General features: G+C 34.1%; 1 protein-coding gene across 1 annotated transcript in view; it reads left to right on the top strand.

Moving 5' to 3' along the window:
- Positions 1-16,934: 16,934 nt before the first annotated feature.
- The window catches only part of pax2a (paired box 2a), a 44,716-nt gene continuing 38,305 nt past the window's right edge, over positions 16,935-23,345 (top strand). Inside the window, exon 1 of the mRNA XM_066693319.1 lies at positions 16,935-17,135. Coding sequence (XP_066549416.1) covers positions 17,111-17,135 — 25 coding nt within the window. The 5' untranslated portion in view covers positions 16,935-17,110. The remainder of the gene's footprint in view (positions 17,136-23,345) is intronic.

Below are 23,345 nucleotides of genomic sequence, written 5' to 3'. Positions count from 1 at the left end.
TGATATTATCAGTGCATTTATTGGGTTCGCTGACTTTTAAACGTACAGGCAAAGAGCTTGACTGCAGTTGACTATCATCTGTTTGGCACTACTTGTGCTTAATTTTCCTGAAGTAAAATAATATGCAAAATGTTGTGGTATTCTCATACGTGTAACCAAAATAATAAATAGCTCTATTTTGTGTTCTTATACAGTTTAATTTGTGAAGTATCACATCAAATCAGAAAACCTAAAAAGACAATATTTCCAATGTCCATTTTCTGAGCGACCAGTTATTCTTATTATGATGATTTTTTTGGTTTTAATTCATTAACTTTATAGATCAATACAAGTGTATTCCTCAAACAAAGAGAGTTTTTTTTTCTTTATTCAGAGAGCGGAATATGCAGGATACATCCATCCTTGACCTATTTAATGGCTGGGTACTGCTAAAGACCCAAACAGCAAATTGAAAAGTTTTCAGTCACTAAGTGAAATGTATGGCTGTGCCTGAAGTCCATAAAAATTGGGGATTGTTCTATTTTAATTTTGAACTCAATTTCAGACATCCTTACTGCGACAAAGGAGAACCCAAGGCCATCCATCCAGCAATACAATTTGGAATTTCAGCTGCCAGGATTCGCGATGAATGAGTGAATATTGATGAACTTGAAAAACCCACCGTGCAATTTTTTTTCCCTCAGTGGAGAATACGAAGAAGCGCAGCCGAGCTCCCACGGGAGGAAGCACCTCTCTCAATATTCAGAATATTTTGTATGAAGTTCAGAAGGAGATATCAATCTCACTTTGAAGCTCTGGGGCTTCATTTGTTTGTGAGGGATGTGAAGTGCTGCTCAAATGACTATGCCAATTCTTCAAAACCCACTTAAACCAGACACACTGGTGCCTCTGATTTTATTGTCTGAGCTCCAAGTTTCTTCACAGGGATGCTGAGAGCTATGATTGAAATAGCACACACTTTTAAGAAACTACCTTAAGAAAAGAGATCTGCAGGCATTTGTTACCTTCTTCCACCATTAAAGCTAAGGAGAAAAATAGATTTCAAAATAGCCACTGAGCCAAGAAAGGATCTATATTGTAATTCACACTCACCAAATAAAACAACAAATTATGAAAACAATATCTCGGAAGACTATATGATAAAGGCCAATACGCTTTTTTTTCCGGTAGGATTTTTATCATGACAATCCGTACACTAGCTGTCGGCTTAGTTAAACTAACATGAAAAGGCTTTTGTGTTGAAAGCATGTGACGTGTAGTAAACATGTTATGTGTGGTAAAATTCCAGCTATAACAACAGTCTCCCCAAGTTTGACAATGGAGATCAGAGGTAAGCATTCATTTAGGGAAAACACATGTTTAGTTGTTACTTAAAATGTTACACTTCTGCTTAATTCAAAGAGGCCTGTGGATGAAAGTCCTTAACCACTGTCAGCTCAGTGTAGGCCTAATAATGACTTTATGAAGCAAAATAATTATACATGTCCTTTTTAGCACAGTCATCCTCCACCTCAATGAGCACCTCTCCGCAGCCTCATCTTCATAAGGATGTTACTCACTGGAACATTTGAACAGCCAAATGCTCCTGTCACATTGCTCTCCCTTCCTGACACTTTAAAAGGATTTTGTCAACTGCGGTTTCACTACTTATGGTATTTTTTTTCCCCTTAAAATGGCAGTGTGTCTACAGCCATTCTCCTTGCAGTTTTAGCTGTGCAATGGCCCATACGGTTTTCTCAGTATGTGTTTATAAGTTGAGACTGCATGTCTGCTCAGTTGTGCCTGGTTTACCAACACTATTGATTGCAGGTGATGTCCTGGACAGAGTCCAGCTGACCTCGAGAGGGGCTTATATACATCATTGTCCAAGAAGGACCTCTTGAGACCACGAGAACATCAAACACAGGCCTCCGCTGTTCAATTTAATCCCTACTGATTAAGTAATTTGTTAGCATGAGGAAAAGAAGGAAAAATACATTTATCACAAAGTATAGAAAAAATGTCTTTCTTGCTTTTGCATTTTATTTGACTTTTATTGCATTTTATTGTTCTTTCACTTGTAAAAAGAGACCCTTTAACACTTCTGAATAGCAGGTGGTTTAAGCCTGACAAGGATGATAAATGTGACACAAATAAAAGCACCAGGCATTGTTTCCAGCAGCTCTCACAGTTCCCAAACACACTGAAAGTAAAAATTTCATCTTTAAAACAAAAAGTGTATTTTTGAGACTATTTGATTTCATTTTGATTCTTTATCATTTTAAACTATACCAAAAAATGCATACATTGTTTTCCAAGATGCAAATATCAAAACCTATTAGAGGTCGAATTGGAAAAAATATGTTGTTTTTCCAAAGCAGAGACCAAATGAGTGTGATGATCTTTAAGCTCACAATATGATTTACAGCAAGAAAATCATATGAGGAAACCTCTCTAATAATCCAATGGAAGTAATCCATTATGGAGAAGCCTTTACACAATGTATAAATTATAATAATATTAGTCTGTTCTTCTTTTTGCAGTACTGTGAATACTAATTAGAATTCTTAATATGCAATCATGTTAACATTCACCCTAATTTGCGTAGCATGCCTCTCTCTTTCCAACACACCTCAAAGCGGTTGATCAAAATCCAATGAGACGTAGGCTTACCTGCCATGAAACTACCTCTGCTGTTGTCGACACATTGTGGGGACCGGGGGAAGTACGCTTTAAATTAATTAACATCAGACCTCTTGTAGCTGTTCATTTCTGTAAACAAACATTTTAATATGCAGCAATTAATTAAATCTGCCAAGCTTCTCTACTCCTCCCATTGATCTTTCTTCACTTCACTTTCTCTTCATGTTAAAGAGTTTATTACTGGTTGGTACAAGAAGACGCCAGACACATTTCTTCCACCTCCACCGTGCTAAATAAATTGCCCCCCCACAAAGAAACAGACACAGAGACTCACCCCTCTTTGGTAAGGCTTGGAAAAACTGGCTTAATATCACGAAAATAAAGTTGAATTATCATCACTATAATATATATCACTATGTGAGCCGTTTTCATCAAAATAAATCTCTCACAGTCTGACACAATTTAAAGATTAATGATTACCGAAACAAGATGGGATTACTAAAATAAATTAATAAATACTATACATGCTTTAACAGCTTGTGTGTAAGTTCTGAACTATTGTGGGGGGTTGAGTTCATTATGCATGCTTTTGAAATGGCTTCTATTTTGACCTGTGTTGTTTGTCACTAGTATTGCGTAAGTGCTGGGAAAAAAACAGCAAAAATTCTCTCGGTTTTGGCCCAACTAAAAGTAGAGATGCACCACGAGCTGAGGGCAGGCATGGCTAATCAGGATCATGAAGAATAATGTTTTGCCTGGCAGATGATTAGGGATGTTAATTTTTGTTGGCTTTGTGATGTCACTTCTGATATCTGAGCAATCTGGCAGGGATTATCCCTGTGAAATGCTACACAATTTGCTCAGCTTCTGCCTGTTTGCCACTTAATGAGCAGTGTTGTTCGAGCTACCCATGTGTGCCATGTCGTGAGGATAACATGCAGCACCTTCACCTGACGCTCTGACCATGAAAGGACGCGGTGGAGACCATGACAGATGTGATTCTGGAAAAAAATTATCATAATCTAGATTTCCAAGGGGAGCCCCAATGCAAACAGTCACAGCACCTAACAACAATACTCATAATACATATCTTTATTTTGTTTATATCTATATGCAATCCTCGATGATACCAGCAGACGTCTGGTAAAATATACTTCAGGAGATTTCTTTATTTGTGGAATTATCCTTCTCTCTGCAATAAAGTTTGCTTCTCCTGATTTAGATAATTGGTGGTAGTTTATTTTCTATAACACTCCCCTTAAATGATCTAACAAATGTTCATATTATTATTAAATTATATGCATTTGAAGTAAATGGAAATATAGTGTCAGCATTGTGGTATATAATTGCAAAATCATAATTCTGCATATATTATATTACCTAAAGGAATGTCTTCATGTCCAATTTTGTCCTCATACTGGTCTTTGTCTCAAACCAAACAGTTCTGAAATATTACTACATTATCTCTGCATTCTCCTTAGTGAATACATTATTAAAGTAGCCTATGACAGCATAATCGGTTCCTACAGTTTTCTACTGAATAGTATCTTGATTCATTGATTGAAATCGTTTTCATGAAGTCAAACGCACAACCCCTCCATTAGAAGGCACTTGTCACATAGCTGTGCAAGACCTAAAACAACTTTCAGGTGGGTTGCAATGGTTGAATGCCCAGGTCTTAACCCTGACTGATAGCCAGTCATTGCATTAGTTTAAGAAACATTTGCAATCTGTGGGCTCTCGAGATGCCCTCTTTCATGTAGACTTTTCAAAAATAATCTGAGGCACGAAGTTTATATAGCATGTAAAAACATAACCTTTGTAACTAAGGGTTAGACCAAATCAAAACTCTGGCCTAGCCGCAAATCACAAAGTACAAATCTGTAGCCTTTTGTGGTTTAATTTATTTTTAGAAACCACTTTACACGATATATAAACCAAAATAAAAAACTCCATAATTTGCAATTCACAGGTGGGTCACCACACAAAAAAATCTAAACCATAATCATGAAGATATGTGCATTTTCCTTTCTGTAGACTACAATAAAGGTAAACCTATAAATATTATTTTTGTAAAGTTCATATAAAAAATCTCCATAAACACCATTGATTATAAATGTATATTGTCAAATAAATGACTAGAAAATAATTATTCTTTATCCTAAAATGTCTAAGATAAACACATGATGAAAGTGTGTTTTGAAGTGTTGCAATGTTATATTTAAATTCAGCCTTTCACAAGCTCTCATTTAACAGGTTTTTTTTGCAGGTACCATTTAACCTGCTTTTCATTGCCGAGTACACTCACTACATCACAGCAGGGTGGAGACAATGCAGATAATTACTACAGTTGATAAGAATGGACACTCTTAATATTTTTACGATTAGCACTTCAACAAAGGAAGCAGCACCTCTCTTTTGCAAACTCATGAATTAAAGACTTAATAATTACTAAAGGGGGAAAAAGATAAGCAGATCTGATTAGTAATGTGCTTTTTGAAATAAATGAAAAACATTGTTCAGGACTCTGCCTTCAGGTAAACAGTAAGGAAAATGGACCCAGATATCCCCGTTCCTTCTTAAAATGGAAAGAAAAAATAAATTGTGATCATTGGTAAAAAATAAATAAAAAAATACATTAACATTAAAAATGCATTTAATTAAATGTAGTGATGTAAGGAATTTGAAGCATTACATTTAATAATTTTGGTATGTTTTTCAAATATACGTCTACGTAGAAAATGTCTAATGTTTTCTTGAGCACCTAAAATTAAAAGGTTTTTCATCACTGAAGCTGTAGTGCTGAATTTTAATGACAAACCACCAGTCTGAAATAAGTACGAATATGATGTCATTTTGCAAGGTTTCATGCAACGTTAAGCATGTACATCTTTTTGTGGCATACTAACTGGTATTACTTTAATGCTATATTCTGGTGCATATCAATATTGTGGTGCAATTAACTCTGAAGTGAGCAAATCCAGGGCCAGTGCTCAGAACTGTCTTCTGATGATATCGAGATAGATAGTGTGAACCATGTACAAAGCTGTTACAATCTACGAGCTGTCCCCGTGAATTCAAATACATTTTTTTTTTTAAATGGGAAAACCTTGTTTAATGTTTTGCTTCTGGAAAACTAGTAATGGATGCATTGCCCTGAGTGTGTAATGGAGACAGTTTATTTTTTCTCTGTGATTATCCTAACAGTGCTGATATACGAATGTAAATGTGCTGCTTAGAAATCTCCCCCCTCTTTCCCTCTCCCATCTGCCAGACAATAGTTTTTAATCTTTAATCCATGAGCAACCATTGAACACCAGCGAATTGCAAATTACAGATGTTTTACTGTCTCCAGTATTTTTTTGCTTTCTTGCTTCCCACTGTCACTCAGTGTCTCTCACATATCCTTCGCTCTTCTGCATTCATTAGACACCCTGCACCATCATGGCACCATATGACACTGTCATCATTTGGTAATTAAACCTTTACTCACTTTAAATATGAAAAGCTGGCTAGGGTAAGATCATAATATTCAGTGGTGTAGGGTCTGAAACAACACTGGAATAGTCTGTTTGTGCGTTCCCTGGGAAACATTGGTGCAGATTGTGTGTGAGGCAAGATATGCGTATATATCTTATGGTTATTATATGTCATATATCCACACACCAATAATGGAATACTTTGTAAAATCATTTCACTATTATGTATTTAAACTAATGTGACATGATCAAGGTAAGTTAAATGAAATAATGACATAAGGAGCATAATGACACTTTATATAGGGTAAAATAATATTCATATGAAAATATATATATATTTGTAAACTAGTAATAAAATGTTACTAGTTTATATATACAGTTAATTGACAGTACATTAACTATTCAGCTACATGCTTATTTAAAACAAAATTTAATAAATATAAATGTGTTTAAGCATGTTTATTAGTAGCTGTTTGTGACCAGTGCAGGGTTAACAAAGATTTAAGGATGGTAATGCAGATACTTACAATACAATTAAATAGTTGTCCCTTTAAACTAAATTTGGATTGTTTTATTTTAACTGCTTTACATACACAAGGAGCTCTATGTATGGTACTGTAAGTGTTGTTTGTGGAAACAAGATCACAATGTTGTTGTTTTTTTCACAGTTCTTTCAGGTGGATTTTAAAACAGCTACTCAAAGCAGGCACACCGAAGAAAAAAAAGTAAACTTTATTCACAATATATACATATTTTGGTTACAGCAATACATGAAGGTTGTATGTACAGCTCTCATAACGGCAATTCTCTACTGAGGTTTGATAAGGCATGTATTCAGATATTTTCCCCCCTGAGTTCTCAATGCACTACAGTTCCAATTTTATTTACTGTTTATAGAGCTCTTTCACACAGACATCAGTTAAATGAGATCCTGATTGACATCCTCTCAGCAAGCTTCTCGCATGTCTCAATCAGAATTTACTTTCATTTCTCACACCGCGCACTAGTTCCTGTCATCTCGCTGATGCTCAATGGGATTCAGATGAGGGCAATAACCTGGTCTCTGCAACATGGTCATCTCATTATCACTGTACTACTCATTCTGAAACCTTGCAGTGTGCCAGGATATTATTTGTTGCAACTATCACTCCACCAAAAAGGCCTATTATCGAAATTGCTTGGTCATCCAACATGGTTTGATAACTCTGTACATTCAATTTTCCCTTCCACATGGATAAGAGGATCGTAGTCCAAGTAAACGGAAAATGCATTGTGCAAAGCCCCCAAGTGCCTTTCATTGCTGAGAGGAGATAGTAATGCTTATTTAATGCTTATAGCAGTAGGGGCTACACGTTTAAAAGTGGTTCAGAGAAGATACATTTGTTGCTTTTGGTAGTCCAAGGAAGGCCAAGTATAATAATGTCCCGAAAGCACAGATAAACAATTCCTGCAACACATAAAAGTGCACTGTGTTGATCAACAACATCTATGTCTTCTGCCATCAACTGGAGCAGAAGCACACTGTCAGAAGCATGTACGAATCACACCAGACCTTGTACCAGCCTTCATTGTCACTAAACCATCTTGTTTGAGTCCCTCCTTTGGTTTTCTCCACACTCAGGCCCTGCCATCAGGATTGAGAAGTATGTGGGGGGGCTTCATCACTCCACATTATAGTTTTCCATAGATCAAGGTCACAATTTTCATGATCATTACGCCACTGAAGGTGACAGGGTGCATTTACTGGAGTGATCTGGAGCTCGTGTGCAGCTGCTCATCCGTTAGATTTCAAAGGAGGGCAATATACACACATACACGCATAAATATTCATACACAAATGCATCTACACAAATACACCTATACAGCAAGTCCAGAAAGTACAAATGGAACAAAATACATTTTAGTCAATATGAACACCAAAATACCCGTCATGTGACGATTTCTCGTTGACAAGGGTTTCATATGCAACGGAAGTGTTACCTACAGAAGTGGCTTATTTATATCAATATACAATAACATGGCATGCAAAATCTGTTTGAAAGGAACTTTCCACATCAAATATTGAGAATAAATTGCACCAAAATAATTTCATACAGACTGCGATAACAATGTTTTTCTCTGATATATTCCCCAGTGGATATGTTACTTTTTATTACCTGAGGTTTTTAGGTCTGGGAGGGAGGGGTGATGGTGTGGGCAACAAACCATACTTAAGTATAAAGAACTGTCTGGCTCATTAAGGGAATCCTTCACAATCAACAGAGAGGGTGTTGTTGCTTGTTTGTTTGTTTGTTGTTTTTTGCCTGTAATTGTAAGCAACCCAAAACAAAAAGAGAACATATTGTATTTTACACAGCTTCTTCCAGAACACTTCATTTTTAAGTAAATATAATTAAGTAAATGAAGATCTTAATGCTGGTATTGTGTTGTTAAGAATATGTATCTTATGGGGGGAAACATTGATTCAGATACAGAGCACAATAAAACATACTGAAGCATCCAATTCAATTGTCAGTGTCATTATCTATGTGTAAGCATAGACCAGATTAAACACACTACAAGATGCCAAGGGCACACAAAGACAAACATGTGCCATGGGCTCATTGGAAAAAGCACTGTTTCCCATATTGCTGACATGTTAGTGGAAGCTGTTTCCTGTCTGGTTTTAAATGTGGCAGCTGGGACAAAACACCCCCAGGCAGCCTCAGGGCGAACACACACAGATACAGAGATTATGCATCAATTGGAACTTTCTAATGACCAAGGTGCGATACAGTATTAAGTACAATGAATAAGGTTTTCATTTTGGGAATTTGTAGACATTTTACCTTAGGGGCAGGCGAGGAAATGGGGGAATGGGGGGATGGGGACGTCTAAGCGGGGCTAATATCAAGATGGTGGATTTATGGTAGTCATAGATCAAAGATTTTAATTCACAGTATCACAGACATTAAATGCATAAGAATATATAAGCTGATGACTGACTTTTGTCAACATTTTTTAATCTTTGAATAATTTTGAATGGCACATTATTAACATTATGATATTCAGACATTTTACTATTTTAATGCCTTTAAATATCCTTATATATTGCTGTACTTGCTGAAGCAGCTTCGGACAATTCTGAAAGATCGCAATATCTTTAAAGATAGTACAACAAGAAAATAAAAACGTGTTTATGTATACAAATGTCTTTTATGTAATTTTACAACATTTTAACAACTTAAACAAATTCTAAAGTAATTTATGTTTTCAAGCATTGCATGTGATGTGTACACTTATAATGATTTTATATATTTATATATCATTAGTAAAAAGCATCAGGCATGAGACTGATTTCATGTTCAGTAAGTTTGTCCTTCTCCCAAAATATGTTTCAATAAATTCACACATCAATTGCAAATTATTCAATTATAATACACGTTTATGTCCACATATATGTAGTCATGTGGTTATATAACCAGAAGATCACTACTGGAAGTGAGATGAGTGTGTGTGTGCATACACGTACAGTATAAATGTGTGTGTGTTTGTGATATAATGCTCCTATAAAAAGTCTGTGGGCCAAGGATATTGTTTGAAAGGGACAAGTGGGATAAAATGGTGTGGAACTAGATTATGATTGTGTATTTGCACAAAAATATAAAACTAAAGATCAACAAATATATAAAGCTCATATCAGTAAAAAAAAAAAAAAAAAGTATGTATGAAACTAGCATATCCTATAATTGTTTATGTGTTGCGGTTTTCTTTTTCTTTTTATTAACTTCACCTAGTTCTGACCTCACCAAATCGTGCACGCATGAAACAGGCTCTTAAGAAATGTCAAGCAAGGAGCACAGAAACAAGTGAAGCAATGTTTTCAAATCAATTAGATGCTTTGAGAGAAAATGTCAGCTCTGCTTCTTTCTGTGTGGAAAGAAGATTGACAAGTTTAAAGAGAATGTTCTAGCCCTAGAGATTTACATGTAACCTTATGCTAAATATATACAGTTCCAGTTGTCACTGATTATTCAAATATTTATTACCAATACTAAACATGCAATATGTATATAGTGGCACGTACTTTAAATGAACTTTTGGAAATTGTCAGGAATGTTATTTGGCCTCAGGCTAGTCAACAGTCTGTCATTAATCATCTGCAAAAAAATATATTTAGGAACAGTTAAGATTTATGGTGTTGCTCATATGTTAAGTTGGCTGATATTACAGGTAAAAGTGTTGCGTGACATCATTTTTGGTTCTGTTATGGAAGTTCAGATTTTTTTTCCCCCCCTTTCTATAGAACTATGGTATTTGAACCAAAGGGTAATTCTTGCTGTTTTGTTAAAATCAGAACCATTTATATTTCCTTTGTTTTCACATTCAGCATGTTTAACCCAATTAACTACTTAAAATATAAATATATTATAGACAGGCACTGTCAGATATATAATTTAATATAACAAATCTCCTTTTCAAATACAGACAACTTATGAATACATCACACACTCAAATCACAAGTTTGACTTTTTCCAGAATCCTTATCTTCTGTATCTGGACAATAAGAATGTTTGGATTTTGTCAAAATCAAACCAAGCTATTCTTCACATCTCATATTTGAAATATTTATTTAAGAATATTATCAAACCATTGAATAGTTCACCTCTGCTAGTGAACATAGAAGGATGGATACCCACTAGAAAAAAATACTAAAATACATTTTAAATGATTGTAAGAAACAATATATATATATATATATATATATATATATATATATATATATATATATATATATATATATATATATATATATATATATCATAGGATTCACACAGTCCATTAGAAGGAATCCACTTACACCTCCTCGTCCAGCATAAAGTATAATCAGCACAAAACTGTGTGTACTTGAAAACAAACACTCAATAAATAGTCTGTAAACATATCACAAACGTGTCTTGTCAAAAAGTAGTACAGTATATCAATTCGATCTGCAAGGCTATATATATATCAGCGTATTTACTTTTAAATTTCTAAAACTCAATAAAATAAAATAAAATTCATTAACAACGTGGCGTATAAATGGAATAATGATAATTTCCTTATTTTTTATATTTGTTTCAGTTAAGCAGCTAACGTTTCTCTAAAACGTTGCACTAAACTTGAAACTTCACCATAGAGGTTAACAGCGCGGAAGAATACAAAAAAGATCAGAGGAGGATTATAAAACTTACTAACTGGAACATTAACAGAAGAGTAACTTGTAAAAAATGCAATATTACAATATTCACAAGAACGGCAGAGCGTGGTAGAGCTATAAAATTCAACATTAAAATCTTATAGCGGCTATATAGCCTAGTTAACAAACATTTTGTATGGAACTACTTTTTTTCACAGGTTAAAGATATGTGAAATAGCAAAAAGTCTGAGCAACCAAGCAAAGTGTTTAACAAGTTTATACAATGTGACTGATTCTTCTGAAACATGAGCTACAGCAACATACTAGTGGAGAGGCTGTGTATCAGTCCTATGCCTTATGCACATACCTTCCACTGAGGTTAGCAAAAACTATGCATGTGTGCACCCAAATATCATGTATTTATACCTGCCTTTGAATAAAAAAGTCCCTGCGTGGTTTCCAAAACTAAGTTTGAAGGGTAACAACTGATAAGGTCTAGAATTGCGCGGTTTAAAGCACTGCCTATATAATACAAAATTAAATATGATTTGTTTTTTGAAGAAAACGGCTGCAAGAATAAAGTCACGTTTTAATACGTCTGGGAGAAAACGTAGACATTTTTAATGCGATTTAAAGTTTGATCCTAGTTTCACTTACAGCTAATGAAATTAGCAAAAGCTGTGCAAGATTTGCTGATTAGATATAGAAAACACACACACAATCCACATAGTTGGTTTTAACTAAGACATGTTTATATAATTGACGGTTTAATGATCAACCATTTTCTCAAATAAATATGTTGTGACATTGGTATTAATTAGATTAATTATGAAATCTTTGAAGAATGTATTGTGTCTTCATGTTTAAAATACTTTTAATGTAAAGTAATATTCTGCAGCTTACATACTGCATAAAAAACAAACCTTAAAGACATAAAATAGTAGTAGTAGTAGTAGTAGTAGTAGTAGTGGTAGTAGTAGTAGTAGTAGTAGTAGTAGTAGTAGTAGTAGTAGTAATAATATGAAATTAGACAAAATAATATGTTGAGATCAATAAAGGTAAAAGTTACCAGAATAATGCATTCATACATACATACATACATACATACATACATACATACATACATACATACATACATACATGCATACACACACGCACATATATATATATATATATATATATAAATAGATACCTACATAACCACTCAAATGCAGACAAAATCAACCTTCTGTAGGAGGTATTTCTATGATGGTGTTTTACTGAAACGTTCTCTGAATTGCTATTAAAATCAAACAGGTTGCTTCTTCATAAATAAAGTATAAGATTTAAAACAGTAATAAATCACAATGGGAGTTTCACATAGGCTTATTGATTCCAAATGTAAATAAATGATAGAGAGATAGATATTTTGCTTGTGTGTGTGTGTGTGTTGGGGGGTCTTCCTGAGTGAAACACATTTACACAAGCTGGGTGAATAATCTGTCTAATTATAGCTCATTAATGGCGTTTTTCTTTTAAGAAAACCAACCAGAGATTAAAAAAGAAAAAGAAAAAAAAGAAAAACTTTATTTTCTCTGATGCAAAACAAACGGGAAATTGAGATTAAATACATTAATACATGCATTTCTGAAGAAGACTAAGTAAAATAAAGTTTTCATATCCACAAACAGTGATAGAAATCTGCACTTTTATTTATTTTTTATATAAATGCCATATATATGTACTAGTTTCATGATCCAGTGGCAGCAGACCTTTGACTGATCGACTGGAAAGGTAAACGTGGTGGGGGGTCGTCTTTGCCCGTTTCGCCAGGTATTTGAGCTAGTCTCTCCTATTACAATAAAACATACAGAACATTTCAGAAATCCAAATATGAATACAGTCCTATTTTTAATCATCTACTGCAGGGCAAATTTAATAATTACTCAAAAATCTGCATATTTTATGAACTGCCAGAACGTGGTCTGTGTGTTTAATTATGTCGTATTCCTTGGTGTTTTAAGTATAACGGATATCCACAAAATTAACCCTTATTTGTCTTTGCATATATAGAGGGAATTCGATATTTTATAGAACCTAAATGCCTTATAGATTATTAGTGTCACTAAAGGAATACGTAGAAACGTAAAACACCATCTCCATGTGTCCAAAGTTTAACTTATTACAATAAATAATAGCACTTTATAGCTCATTAGTCTTATAGGAACCTTTTATTTCAGCGTTGTCATTTGTCAGCCTTAATTCAGCTGTCGTATTTTACATGCAATACAAAACCGTCTTTAAATTGTCACAACAGCTGGACTTAGAAATTAAATCTGTATGTCTATATTAATTTAAAAGTATCCAAATACTGTCTAAAATATTATATATAGTGTCCTTTTGAAGTAAGTATATAATAGAGGGTCACCTCCCAGTATGCCTGCGTGTGTACATACATCAACAAACACACAGACACACAGACACGCATCCACATGCGTTTGAAATGCATTATGATTTGTTTATTTGCAGCCCTGGTTCAGGTGCAGCGAGCCAGGACTAAGTTCGTTTGGTGCAAAGCAAACGCAGCTTAATGAAGTAGAAAGTGCACAGTGCTCTATCCTGCAAAGTTGCTCTACAGGCAAGTCCACACTAAGGCTGTTGGCTTACCAGCTATTCTCTACAGGTTTCTATGGGTATAAAATCAACAGCTTTACATCTGCGGAACACAATGTATATAAGACACGTGCTGCATCACCCCTGTGAAACACCATAAATAACGTCGACTGAATACCACACGCTATAATAACCATTTTAACAATTTCCCAGCCTATTTTTGGAAAACGGAACAATGCATCATATTGCGATAGACATGTAAAATCACTGCAAAGTCACAGTGAAGCCTAAGGTCTGACCTTCATTTTGAATCTTTTAGGGATGGTGATGCACGGGTGCAAAAGTGCGTTAGTTGCCAACAAACAGGATTCAGTAAAGGTATGTCTTGGAAACGTAAAGGGACGCAAGCTTATCCATTCTGTCCACATGCAACTTTATATATGTCTGGTGTACCCCAGAATGTGCAGTTCATGTGAAAATGTGCAAATGAGTTTGTTTGCCAAAAGCCTGATTAACCCTTAACTCCATCTGCGAATTAACAAAGAATAATGCTGAACGTAAAACTTGGCCACGATCCGTTTTTAATCAATATATATAGAAACTTGTGGTATGTGCGTCAGGGCATTCTTGAATTGCACTGCCCCTTCTGGTAGAAAGGATTAAGTTAGTATGGTTAGAAATTGCAGTGTGTTTAATTGTAATGTAATAGCCTCGTTAAGTATTATAATAAAGATTAGAGAACATTGACAGAATACACAAAAAGGGAAATAAATAAGAAAGAAAAATAAAGGAAGACATTCTGGCAGCAAAAAACAATAAATGGTCAAATAAAATAGAGTATAGGAAGTACCTGAATAATAATTATTAAAATAAAAATAATAAACCATTCAATTCCAAGAACACAATACACACACACACACACACACACACACACACACACACAAACAACACGTAGAGCCGAGACAAGTACAAAATCTTTCTTCAGATTTCCATGTGTGATGATATGTGTTTAAATTGCAAATGAGATGTTAATTGTGGTTAATAATTTGCTGGACCCGGGGCTGCAAGAACTCGGAAAGCTTTAAATTCTGACTGATATAGCGCTCAGGGTATAAAAAGTAATTTAAAGTATTTTCTAATTAAGATGATCTAACCTGAATTCATTTCCCATAACATTTTCAATTTTAACTTTTTTTTTTTTAAATATAAAAACATAAAAGGCAACTTTGATCTTTTATCGAAAATACCCATAGGATATTCTTTTTCTATAACTGTTGAAGTTTATTTTTCTTTCATTATCTTTTAAACGGCGTTATAATTTTCCAGCAATCTCTAACTTTTTTCAGAAGTCTCCTAACTTTGATCAAAACTTTGAGAGCAGGTATTCCTTGTGTATTCCTGTTCTCCTGTTAGATGATTTCATATGATAAAGAGAGGTAGCGCGTTTTACAGCTATAAATTAATAAGCAGATACTACCAATATAAATTTTATGATCTGAATTATAACAATTGTAAAACTCTTATGTTTTACCACTCATCCAGATCTTCATCTTACATTTTCCGCATTTTCATATTAAAAGGCAGTTATTGGAAAACCTTGGTTATTTTACCCATTGAGGACTGGTTCTCTAATTCTTTCGTGATCATTTTCTGGTTACATGTTAACTGTCATTAGCATCCTAAGCAAGAAGGGTTGGAATTCAAACTTTGTCAGATTCTGCGGGATTTTTTGTTTTGTCCCATGTAACCTGAAAAAAAATCGAATTATCTTTCTGAATTTGAGACATTAGTTTTTATTTTTCGGCAAATGCATTTAGTTGGGTCTTATCACAGTGCTATCTGTTATTTAATACGTCCGATATATTCAATTTCAGACCTTTGTAAATACAATGAGTGGCTATTCATGAGGCGCATGCTTTTGCGTCTTTTTGGTGTGTTTGTTCTTTTAATTTTTTGTATTCATCTTTTACTTCACAGCCTGCCATAAATCAGCGTCTGGGTGTTTGTTTGTCTCAGTGTAACACAATAATTGCAGTTTAGGAAGTTCTAACAGGTTTTTGTCAGACAAATACGTCTATTTCACACTGCAAATTGGTGTAGTGTGACGGATTAAACAAACTATGTATATAAAAATTAATATAAACTGCCTTTAAGAATATGAATCTTGTTTTCGAAAGTAAACAATTTCATATTTGGCATACATTCCTTTGTCTTCTGCTCCTATACATTTTCTGTACCATTTCCATGTGACAAATTCTATAATCAGCATGCTTTTATTTACCTCATTAATAATAACAAAAAAAATCAAGTTATCTTTTACAAATTCCTAAACAATTGTTCAAAACAAAAAAACAAACACATGAATATAGGTCACTTTACTTTTCATATCGGAGGAAATTAAAATTCACAGATAGACAAACATGCAGAGACAGGCATATAGATGATAGATAGATAGATAGATAGATAGATAGATAGATAGATAGATAGATAGATAGATAGAGATTAACAAAGGAACTTTAAAGCATCTCAATTGAGCTCGACCGCAAAGCCGAGAATTCAATTAGTTGGTCTCACGATCCGTCTTTTCCTCTTCTTACCGTAACGACCATTATATCAGATATTTTCTGAAACAAATTATCCCTCCGATATTATTAGTAGTGTATTAGGTTTATGATGAAACAGATCCTCCTACTTTCGGCTGCAGGTTCATTGCTGGGTTCAGCCAATAGGCAGCTCCCCTCTGTGATCAGACTGTGTGCAACACCCAACCTTTCATTGAACTTTTGGGTTTAAACTTCAAGGAAGTTATTGAGGAAGACAGCATTTGAAAATCAATGTAAGAAATTAAAAACACTTTTATTTCATAGTTAACGGTATGAATTAATATGCAGCATTTTAGCTCCTACCTTCAGTTCCCTGCTAATGAAGGAAATAGCCTCCTGGACAGACCTCCCTATACAAAGTGTCCTTTATTTCTAGCAGCCAAGTTTTATTCTTTCTCTTTATACAACACCTGAAACGCTTTATTTGCTTTGATTGCTATTTTTCTCTTTTATCAATCCCCAGCCCAATAGAGCAGGGTGAGCTTCCCTTTTTTTCTTTTTTGTTGTCGTCTAAACCGTTTAGTTGTGGATGATCGCTCATAGATTCGGAGAGCCAGCGGGGAAAGACGAGACGTCCAGCCGGGGAGAGCGCGCAGGAGGCCGGACAGATCTAGTCGGCTGCATCGCAGAGACGGACCATTAGACAGGGAGCGGCCATGGCTCACAGCATTGGGCGATCAGGTAAGGATTTCCTTTCTCTCTCCCCCTGATTCTCACAAACCGTGTCAGAGAGTTTGTTTGCTGCCCAGAGAGGAGTATTGGCTTCTGTTGCAAGATAAGATCATGGGTTTACTTTGCAAGAGGTTAGCCTTGGTGACCTATGTTGTTGCAGCCCCTAAAACAGTGTTATTGTATTTTTTATGTAATTGTACATATTTATTTAATGAGATATTAGTTACATCACCATTTCGGTAGTGGCACACGATTTACTATATATGGCGTTGAATAGGCTAATGTTTACATAGTTTACAGATATTGGTCATATATAATAATAACAGGTGCTGTTTTTAATTTTCTACATCTATTCAGAACAAATTAAAATATCTCAACCAATCTGTGTGGGCAATGTTCTCCGGATTAATTAATTACATAATTAATTCATACAACTGGGCTTTAATGCTGTATTTTTTTTTTAAATCAGGTCAAACAATTTATCAAGAAAACTAAAGTGGTCGTTGGCAGAGGATTTGTAATGTAAAATGTAACAACGTTTAATAACATCTGGGTTTGTTTATTTATTAATATTGATATATTCCCCCCATTTCAAAGGTCTACGTTGTTTGTTTAGCTGGTTGATGTATAAAATATTTAGCAATATTGGAATTTCACTACATATAAAAACACATATGACAATAGCAGCCTGTATCTTACAATGTCTGGGCAGAGAAAACACTCCATAATGTATTTGTTTTGCTTCTGTGGTGTCATTTTGCCTCTACAATTATAGCCTTTTTGAGGTTTTATACTTTTTTATTATTATTATTATTATTTCATGTCATCGTTATAGTGCATACACAAAATACAGTAACATTATTATAATTATTATTGTTACTATTATTATTATTATTATTATTATTATTATTATTATTATTATTATTATTATTGATAGCTTGGTCATTGTAGTCTTAACATGAATAGGGAAACGTGCATAGACAACCGTTGTTAACCCTTGTTGAATCCTTTTAACCTACAATTTAGATGTTTCCATCACACCGGGTAATTATTTTGAACTCCAAGCAGGAACTATAATATTATTCCGCAGTTAGAACTATATTGTTATATGAACATTAAGATTATACGTTTTCAGTTACTGTAATACTGTAATTTCCACATATATATATATATATATATATATATATATATATATATATATATATATATATATATATATATAAATACAAATACATCTGATTGGTTGGTCTGTGTCAATGTGTCTCTCAAAAAAGCGCACACACACACACACACACACAAAAAAACACACACATCGTCCAACCAGTTCATATAATAGAAAACACAGATCACATAGTAATTCACCTTTCCATTTTAGGTTTGAATGGGGAGATCAATGAAAAACAGTTGTAATGATCTAATTAATTATGGCAAAATTAAAAGCAAGTACAAAATCAATCTCTGATGGTGTCGAGGAGAGAATTAAATTGATGGTCCATCTGTTCGCCCTATAGACTATGAATAAGCAATGTAAGGACGCAGCTAATAGAGGGAAGCTTAACGTTTTAAACTAGATTAAAAACCAATTCTGAGCAGTTTTCCAATCTTATATGTATCCACCCTTATATATAATAAAAAACGATTCGTTTGTTTAATTGTTTGACACAAGTTTTAGCTTTAATCCTAATGACTGACAGGTGTATTCCCGATACACAAGTATATTTCTATACGAAAGGGTCTTGGAAACCGAGAGTTTTAGTTACAAGCCCTGTAAATTGTATTTATGTATTACAAAATGTCATTTAAAATCTTCACACATCATATTAACTAAGGTGTTCACCGATCACTATCAAATAAATACAATAAAACCCAGACGTTTTTGCGATACTTTCTTCTTGCATGACCTGGCTATTCTTTTGAGGTCAATTGGGATGAAAACGTACAAAATCCATTGAAATGTGGTCGCATACCATGGGTTTGACTTTGATATGTAGACATTTATTTTTAAGCGTTTCTCCTTAAAATAAATTTTGATAAATTTATTTTAGTTATGGTTTAATTTCCCGTATAGTTGTATAGTTTCATATAGTCAAAAGCTTTCGAAATGTTACTGAACGTGTATATGTATTATTATGATTGAGTTTCTAGACGTGGATTGTAGCTTTTAACGTACATTAAATACAAGAAGATAGACACTACAACATACTTTTTATATATAGAGAGAGAAAACACATATAGCTGCATTTGACTTTTTAACATTATATTTTAATTTATAATTTAGTACCTAACCTGTTAACACGAGTAATACATGTAATTCACACGACTACAGGCCTTGCCTTTTAAATTGTCTATAAATTAACGAAATCAATGACATGACTTAACGATTGAAGGACACATATCTTGGTTGCTTTCACGATGAAAACAAAAATAGTAATCCACACAAAAAGTATGACACTAAAAATCAACAACAACAAAATTATATATATATATATATATATATATATATATATATATATATATATATATATATATATATATACATAACATGCATTTTACGTTTAAATCGTCTATTCCGCACATGCACTTTACAATTTGATATAAATTCAAGCGTCCACATTTCCAAATATACATTTTTCTTTTTCGCAATCACTAATGCTACATCCATAATAAGCAACTCGGAAACATTAAATCCATACATTCAATTTTAGGATGACAGAAATAATCTCTCCAGACATCTAGAAGGTTTTGATGTTCAACTTACACCCAGTGATGCCAGCTCCCAACTGAAGTGCACGGCAGGTCTAGGGGAGAAAAGCCATATCGATTGGTGACGTTGGCATGATAATATTAAGGTGAATGGGAACAGGAACCAGAGGCTGCAGAAAATTGAAGAAACACGGATTTCCCCCCTTCTCATAGGAAGTGCATTACTGTTCACTTGGCTAACTTAGTGTTGGACAAGGTGGTGTGACAGACTGGAGGCTTTGTGGCTCCTGAGCTCCTCGGATCTGTCCCTGTTTCTCTCTCCCTCTGCCTTCATTCTCAATCCCACTAATCCACAGGCCATTAACAGCTGAGGCTAAAGATGAATGGCTTTCTGTCACTGTAACAAACCTCTTTTAATTAGGCGTCAACTCTCTTTAAAAAAAGGTTCAATATTTTTTAGGATCAAATCCTACCTTTGTGGGTATCCCACCCATCACTCCAAACTGCTCAGTTTATTTACTACCTTTGTTTTATAACTATATTTGTTGTTTTTTTGCACATGTACATCAGATAGTCTGGAGACAAAAATTAGTAGTATTGCAGCTTTTAAATTATGTTTTATTTATTTATTTCCTGATACACACAGACAAAAAGTTTTGTATTCACCTACCCATTCACACAGAGAAGGTTATCTAAATTGGATGCATCATCAATATATATCAACATTTTAACTGTTTAACTGCGGTATATTGCTTTATGGTGTCCTATTTGTTTTCCGTTTTGCTTTAGTGTTGCAAAAATAAGCACTTTGGGTGCAATGTTTTGGGTGTTCATATTAATACTTTTGTTAACGTTTTCTTCTTGCGTTATTCGCATACATACAGTGGAAATCAAGAATTATATTTGGAGGTCAGATATCATGTTTTTCCGTAAAAATAAAATAAAAAATAAAATGAATCTAAATCAGACATATGGTATACTGATTCCTTCCATCTTATATTCTAATCTGTTTTAGCAAAAACACCATTATATATATTATTTCCACGTCTCGTTCAATAAAATGTTAAGTGTCAGTCATGTATGAAAGTCCCAAGAGAGGGTGGTGAATGTAGGGATGACAACAACAACAGGAACAACAACAATTAATAATAATAATAATAATAATAATAATAATAATAATAATAATAATAATAATAATAATAATAATAAAGTACTAGAAAAAAATACTAATACTAACGCAATAATAAAACAGTGTCTGTGGTGTACACCCATATGCGCGTTTTGCATCCAACCATATAGCCAACCCAACTTTTCCGCAACATATTCTTAATATAATAGAAATAATTAATACACTTCTAAGAAATGCAATGACAACCAGGTCACACACTTGAGCAACAAATGCAAGAACCCATCACTGATTTGGGGTGCTTTATAGAATCGTCGCCTTGTGTCGGACTTGTATAGACGGGTCCATCATAAAGAAGAGGGGTTAGATGTCGAACTGAGAATAGAAAGTCTTACACGTGTGCCATTAACATTCAAAACAGGCCGATGCAAAACAACGACAAACTATTTCAACACAACATCAAACAGCTTTAGCGTGACTGGTTTGTGCTGAATAATTTTGTATTAACAATATTGGTCCTATTATTTTGCATTGCTAGTACCAAATATCGCAGTGCAGAAGGGTAGAGGGGGAAAAAGATTTCAGGGGGTCTTATAGAAAAAAAAAAGGAATGTAGCTTTAGGGGAAATGTGCAGTGGAGTGTGAAATTACAGCCCATGGTGCTACATATTGTACCAGAAGCTCTCTCCAAAAACAGTAACAAAAAGAAAAATCATCCCCAAACCTGACCAGAAGGCAGAGCACTGGAAGTGGCCTCCTGCTCCCTATGAGATACCCCGAAATCTCCCCAGTTTGCAGTGTCTAAATATGACTGTTTCAGAACAAAAATCAAACGCACACACACACACACACACACACACACATATATATATATATATATATATATATATATATATATATATATATATATATGCATACACACCCAGGTTCAGTCACTTACACGTCTGAGACACACAGTTCACGTAGTACTACAATGAAATGATTACATTTTACAATTTTAAACCAATCCACTAACAAACGGCAGATATTTTGTTTACACTTTATGTATTAGTCGAAAGTAAAGATGATTGAATCGAATCATCCTACAATTACGGTAGCCTATACAATGGAAAATAACTGAAGTGGAATAAATATTATTGTTTGTACTTCATCTTTGTTACCTTTAGTTATTTTCTCTCAATGATTTGACAATACATGTCATCTTGTGCTGCCAATAAAGCTATTTTGAATTGAATTGAATAAAAACATACGCACCAACACCTTCAGATAAGTAGTGGTCATACTTGCAAGCAGTTTTATTATTATTACTACAACAACAACTAGTAGTAGAGCTAGAGCTGATTCAATATAAGAAAATAAGACTTCGTGTAAGACCATGTGGCATTACAGATTACCTAAATTACCTGTAGGTTTATTGAATTGATCAATTGTATTGGTGAGGTAATGACGCAAATCCAGAGATAAGTATCTGGAGGGGGGGGGGTGGAGAGAGAGAGAAAAGTTTATTTTTCTTTAATTTCCTTTAAGGGGCGGGCAAGGTTTTTGAAGTGTAAATTCTGGCGGCTTCTTTCTATAAAGGTTAATGAAACTCCTCCAAGGATCCTTACTTAGAAGCTGTACGGATAGAGGATTTAAACCTGTTTTACTTTCCTCTCCAAACTTTAACAATCTTGTATATCTTGTCCCTTTCTGTGCTGCTCACGAATCTTTAAGTACAGATTACATATAAAGTGAGCAAACAGGGTGATTGTTTAATTATGAACCGGGTACCCAAATTGAAACCTTGCGAGATTTATTTTCCATTTATGAGTTGTATTAACATATACACACTTCTGCATCAGAACAAGCCAAAAAGCAACTTAAGTCCAATTCATATTTAATTATTTTAAATTAATATTATTTAAAAGGTACTTTATAATATGAAAGTTATTTATATTACCTAGTATCTAAAACACCCAGGTGGTATATGTGTGTGTGTGTATGTGCAGATAGATAGATACATACATACATACACGCATTTCACTCATGTCATGTATTTTTCTAAACCTACACGACAACAAAGGCCTTGGTAATGACTCACTGCAGCTGAATATTTGCATATTTAAATCTATATATTTATGATTTAATTTTTGGGGATTATTTTAATTGGTTATTAAAAAATGACGAGCCTCTGTAAATGACAAGTCAACACTGAACTTACTCTCTGCGTCTGAAAAAAAAAGCCTTTTGAATTATTCTTGACTTTAATGGCAATAACAAGAAATGACAAGTAATCTGCCGACAGACAGCCATGATTTTCTTTTCACTTCTTGATTGATTAAGCCATACTTGTTAGTTTATATAATTCAGGTATATATTTAGTTCACTGTGTTATTACATTCGCGTATTTT

The sequence above is a fragment of the Amia ocellicauda genome, chromosome 20 (genome assembly GCF_036373705.1).
Source record: "Amia ocellicauda isolate fAmiCal2 chromosome 20, fAmiCal2.hap1, whole genome shotgun sequence".
Lineage (NCBI taxonomy): Eukaryota > Metazoa > Chordata > Actinopteri > Amiiformes > Amiidae > Amia > Amia ocellicauda.
Note: the sequence above shows the minus strand (reverse complement) of the source record. Positions and strands in the feature narration are given on the sequence as shown.